This window comes from Herpailurus yagouaroundi, unplaced genomic scaffold, assembly GCF_014898765.1.
Source record: "Herpailurus yagouaroundi ecotype Mexico unplaced genomic scaffold, PumYag 29, whole genome shotgun sequence".
In the NCBI taxonomy this organism is placed as follows: Eukaryota; Metazoa; Chordata; class Mammalia; order Carnivora; family Felidae; genus Herpailurus; species Herpailurus yagouaroundi.
In genome coordinates, this window is record NW_024412377.1 from 69,834,566 (window position 1) to 69,840,565 (window position 6,000).

Sequence of the window (6,000 nt, forward strand, 5' to 3'; positions counted from 1 at the left end):
TCTATAAGCCAAAAATGTCAGAAATATTGAAAGAGTGTATTCATCAGAGCTGGGCAGCATTTACTATTATTGAAATTGTTATTAAAGGAACAGATAATTACACTCTTTATGTGTTCCATTTCAATACATGTGTTTTTGCAGTTGGGTTGCTTTTCTTACCAATTTATACAATAGAGACCAGAAGTTTTATTATCAACAAAAGTATATGAAATCAATCAAACATAGTAGATGGTTTTTATAATAAGGGCAAAGGAGATGGTAATAACAGGGTATTATAGGTTCTCCATTGTATATTGATCACCTATTGTTCATTTTCCATTAAATTTTAACACATAAAAGGCACAAAGCTCTGGCATTTTTAAGTCGCTTGAAATCTGGTTTGAATGAATACCTTGAACATGGATAATGTTGGCTACTGAACCCTTTAGCAATGAGCAGCTGAGTTGCTACTTTGTTCGATGGTGTCTTATGAAATGCACATTTTCATACCTCTTTTGGACATTTCCAGGATGTATTGTTTCTGGGGGGACTCCCCAGGGACAACCAAATCTGCCTCCAGGAAGCCGTTTAAAATCAAACTGGCAGCATATTTTAGGATCAGGTCCACACGTATGAGGGATGTCATAGCTGTAGAAGGGCATCATGTGGCAAAAAATATCTGTGCCAGATCCCAGATCTAAAATAAAGAGCCAACAGACAAACCTGAATTTATAAATTCTGTTTTCCTATAACTGTTCAAAATGCCAGTACTTTCTACATATGTAATGCAAGTTCGACCCTAAATCCACAACCTACTAAACTACCAGTACATAAGCTTCCATGACATGTAACAACCACCAGGCTGAAGGAGGAGACTCACACCCCAGTCTCTACCTCCTCTATCTAAATTTAGCAGAGACCCATCATTAACCAGCATCCACTGACCTAGGAAGATACAAACCAAACCAAAGCCAAAGCCAAAGCCAAAGTTATGACTGGCTCATCCAAAATTATGGCCATGTCCATCCCTGGCTGCCAGCTCCTGCCCACCCACATCAGTAATGGGAGACACTGAGAAAGACCATTACATTAGCCACAGAAGAAGGGTAAGAAGAGATGAAGAGAATAAAAGGAGAAAAGGAAAAGTAGGGAGGCTTGTGAGAATACTGGGTAAATTCCTATCGACTTCTTGCTGTGAGGAGAAGGAAGTGCCACCAGAAGACTTCAGAGAGTCTCCCAGATGCTCACCAATAAAGAGCCAATGGAACTCTTCACCAAGAAGGCAGCACAGGACAACTAAAAGTAATTTTCAAAACAAAACAAAAAAACAAAAACCCACCAAGAATAAAAATAAAGCAAACGAACAAACAACATATATATATGTGTGTGTATATATGTGTGTGTGTGTGTATATATATATACACACATACATATATATACGTATATACATATATACATACATGTATATATATACATGTATGTATATATAAATATATATACATATACATACATATATACATGTATGTATATATGTATACGTATATACATGTATGTATATATGTATGTATGTATAGATAGATAGATAGATAGAAAGCAAGCACTAGTTCCTGATGCAGAATTGTTTTTATTTAAAACCTCAATGCCAGGAAGTGTTACCACTGCCCTTGAGAGGTCAGAAGCCTACCACCCAGTGAGTGCAGGATTTAACCAGGAGTTAAAAATGGTTACCTTTATAGACTCCTGACCTAGAAGTACCTCCCCACCTTTACTGAAGTATGGATTTCTACTTTTCAGCAATGGGTATGTACTGCTTTCATAATAAAGACAGTTACAACAAATAAAAAATTAAAAGCAACATGCACATTTTAAAAAGTGAAAATACCTGCTTCATTAAGAACCAGAACACACAAAGCAGCTCAACTGAATTCCAACATAATTTTGAAGTAACATCTTCAAATCTATCTGGTGAGCCTACAATACTCCGATTCTATCTCATACTCCATTTAGTTAAAGTCATTACCAGTTCTCTCCCAAATTTCAAAGCTATTATAATCTGTACTTTTCTGTGCTGTAAGTTGTTTCACTGAATCAGATTCCAGTGTGACATCATGGATGCTGGTCACTAATACCTGCTCTCAACACAGAGGCTGTCACAATCCCAGACACTGATGGCACCTTCTCTTCCTTCTTCCTATAGATCGAAGACACACTCCACATCCCACTGCTTTGCCTCACCCCATAGTATTTAGCAACTCATTTTCACATTGCAGTTTATCTGCTGCATTTGATGCTGTCTTTTATCAAATTAAGACCGTAATTTCCTTATAGGCAAGGGAGTTTTCTGTGTTTTTTCCAAGCATGGTATTAAGTACATAAAAGTACTTAGTAATTTCTTGCTGATTGGTATTTATGGACAATTTGAATATAGGCGACTGTTTAAGTAGGGCCTTTTCAAATTAACAATCTTTTTTTTTTTTAAATTAATATGCTCTTTGCATTTGATCCAACTATACAGGAAATAACCCCCTACACGTTCTTGTTTTCCCTCCAGGTTTTTATTTTCCAGAATAAAAAATGATACAGTTAATTTCTTTCCTTACTGAAAAAAACAGCAGTACATATAAGGGAGTTACTGTCTAGATTTACAAATGATTTTTTGAGAACACTCGGGAGAGAGCTAAATTACACAGGAAAGAAAATATGATGTAATACAGTAATTCCTGAACATTGTTTTAGCAACAAAATCCTTTTTGCAGATGAAATCTTAAGGAAAACTCAGGATCAGGATGGCAGTGAATACCAGGGAGGTAAAAGCCTGGGTTTGTGAACTACACAAAGACGGATTCAAACCTCACCTCTGTACCTACTTGCCCTTATGACTTTTGGCAAATGGCTTCACGTTCCTAGCATCCATTCCTTCACCATTTAAAAGGAATTATAAGAGAACTGAATTTAAAGGATAAAGATTCAGTGGGAGAGTGGATATAAAGCATACAATACAATGCATGGCCCATAATAAAAACTCAATAAAGAAGAAATAATAAAGTATTCTGAATTAAATGGGTGTTGGGAAAGGCAAAAACATCTTAAGAAGCCTAAATCTTGTCTTCTCCTCAACCCCCCACCCCCAGCCAAGAGCTGCGAAAGTCTGACCTTGGAACACCTGTGCACCCACAGAATACAACGTGAGAACAGCAGTACAGATAACAGGAAGGCTGTTCTAGGAGGGCAGGATTAAGGTTTTAAAAGGCAATTCTTACTAGATGCAGAGACAGGAAAGACAGAAGAAGGAAACAGAGGCTGAACATGAAATAAATGACTGGATATAAGATATAACACATGTTCAACTTTGTATAAAACAGGTTCTTTTTAAAACAGAAAAAAAAAAAAAGCATTTACAAAAGACTAATTCCTTACATTTATTTACTTCCTTTAGGCGTAAAAAAGAATCCACAATGTTCTATAGATAAATATCTTCACCATTGCTTAAAAGAGTCTTAACACAAAAACTCTGGGGAATAAATTCTAAGAATCTGTGTCTTTAAGCAACCTAATTTTCAAGACTGACACTCTGAATAAAACCTGTAACAGCCTGAGTTCATACCCCTTATGAAATAACATCTAGGTCAAGGGAGACCTTCCACGTTCATCAAACCCTACATACCCCAATTCTGTCTCCAAAAAAATTCCAGCGTTTTATGCAATGCAAAATGTTTTTTAACTGCATAATGAACTCTCTGAATAAGCATGTGAGAAAATCCAGCCCGTTTAAGAAGATAAGCCATTGTTGGGGAATGTCCAAAAGGATCAATAGACCAACCAGACCGAGGTTTCACTCCTGTTGATAAAGAAAATAAGTGTTATTTTTTTAACTGACAATGACATGAAAAGAAGTCACATTACCGTCAGAGCCATCAGAGTTTTGTGGTATTCCAGGTCTGAGGACAAACGATCTGCCCAGCATTCATTCCCCTTTAGCAAACACTCCCAGCAGGGCTCCCAGAGGAAAGGATCCTGGCCCTGTCATGTCCTCCCAGGCAGGGGAATCGCACAGTAGGTTAATCAACGAGCTGAAAGAAGCACTCTGCCATCTTTAATAGGTATTAGCAAGCTACTGCCATGCAGGGAAGCTGGAGAAACAAACAGGACCTAACCCCTGCCCTGCCCTCTAAGACCTCACAGTCTTGTTTTGCTTTGAGTTGGACAACCCAGCAACTTGATGTTACAGAATAAAGAAAAGTACGCTAACTCATTTCAACTTGTACTCCTCAATCCCAAGTTAAGGAATTTGTAGGCCATCTTTCATACTTCACAACAGTTCTGTATCATCTAATTATGCAGTGGCAGAACTGGCCCAAATAACTGTTTCGTATTTCGTTAAATCTTAAGACATTTTGATGCTGGTGCTTTCTCTCCACCTAGAAAGGATCAATGGAATTTTTCACAATTGACTCACATCAATTATAAGAGCTATCGACTAAAGATACACCTCCATTTCTCCAAGGATACAATGTAAAAAATAAACATAATAAATGTAAAGACTGGATTAATGAAATATGATTATTTACCTGGCATTATACAAACCTCATCTTTTATTTATTCAGTACACTCAAAGAAAACTTCTACATACAACCTATATAAATCTACATAAGTAGTATTACCTTGTGCATTTTTTTCTTTTTTTACTCAAACACCAGTTTAGCACCTTCCATAAACCTAAGGCTATGAGAGGTTCTAGGGTTAAAACAGGAGTTAATCCTGATCCCAACAGCACAAAGTATCATGCAAATAGGTATAACACAGAGTAGCAGAAAAGAGAGGAGAGGGAAGAACTCTGGAGAACAATCCTGAAGATGAACAGAGATGAGAAGCCGGCAAAAGAGACTGGTAAGAAAAAGTCAGAACTCTCAGAGGGCCAAGAGCATCTGTCAAAACTCAAAGAACTGCCCACGTATTTTTGCATTTCACATATGTAATTTACCTCTAAAAATTGTAAAGAAATCCTAAACCCTATTTAGTATTTTTGGGTTTTTTGTGGTGGTATGGGTTTAACAAATTCTGGAGCTGCTTTTCATGCATTCTGAGATTGAGCAAATTCAGACAAGGGAGCCAAGTTTCACACTGTTAAGAAAAGCAACTACAGAATATGTAAATGTGGGAGAGCAGGATGTACTTTGTGATCCTGAACTGAAACATGAGGTATCAGTACTAACTTATGGCTTTATAACACACACGTGTGTGCGAGTCTGCACAAGAGGGCAAACATGACCTCTTTATAAAAGTTTGGATTTGTTTTATGCTACACTTTTACCTCAATTTGCTCCTTAACTCCTCCTAAAAAAATATGTGCTGTACCAAGGAAAACCTAGCACAGTACTGGCATCCTTTATAGGTCTCTGCCTAGCTCTTACCTCCTTTCATGAAAAAGATTTTGTGCTATTAAAGTAAGATTAAGATTGTCAAAATATATAAAAGTAAAAACTGTTAGGAAAAATAACAAGAAAGCATCATTGAAAAGAATAAGTACACCACTCAATTTCTGGCAAACCTAACAGACTTAAAAATTAGAACCTGAGTAATATGAATAATATAATTAATAAAACTGGATTATTTCAAGTACATTTAGTATTAAAACATAAGACAAGTCAGGGAACAATTATAAAAATGGGTATTTTGGGCAAAAGACAATCTGAAAAACTCAAACTTAAAAATAAGTTTCTAATGATCATATTAGTTAGTGTAATAAAGTTCATAAAAGCAGAAATTAACAACAAAAACCTAAACAATTTAAAAAAGCATTCCAGGGGCGCCTGGGTGGCGCAGTCGGTTAAGCGTCCGACTTCAGCCAGGTCACGATCTCGCGGTCCGTGAGTTCGAGCCCCGCGTCGGGCTCTGGGCTGATGGCTCGGAGCCTGGAGCCTGTTTCCGATTCTGTGTCTCCCTCTCTCTCTGCCCCTCCCCCGTTCATGCTCTGTCTCTCTCTGTCCCAAAAATAAATAAACGTTGAAAAAAAAAAAATTA

At 37.1% G+C, this 6,000-nt stretch overlaps 1 protein-coding gene across 1 annotated transcript in view; it reads right to left on the reverse strand.

Annotated features, from left to right (window-relative positions):
* MAN2A1 (mannosidase alpha class 2A member 1) overlaps positions 1–6,000 on the reverse strand; it is a 168,683-nt gene that overhangs the window by 99,803 nt on the left and 62,880 nt on the right. Inside the window, exons 6-7 of the mRNA XM_040446993.1 lie at positions 3,644–3,817; positions 490–676 (exon numbers count right to left, since the gene is read on the reverse strand). Coding sequence (XP_040302927.1) covers positions 490–676; positions 3,644–3,817 — 361 coding nt within the window. The remainder of the gene's footprint in view (positions 1–489; positions 677–3,643; positions 3,818–6,000) is intronic.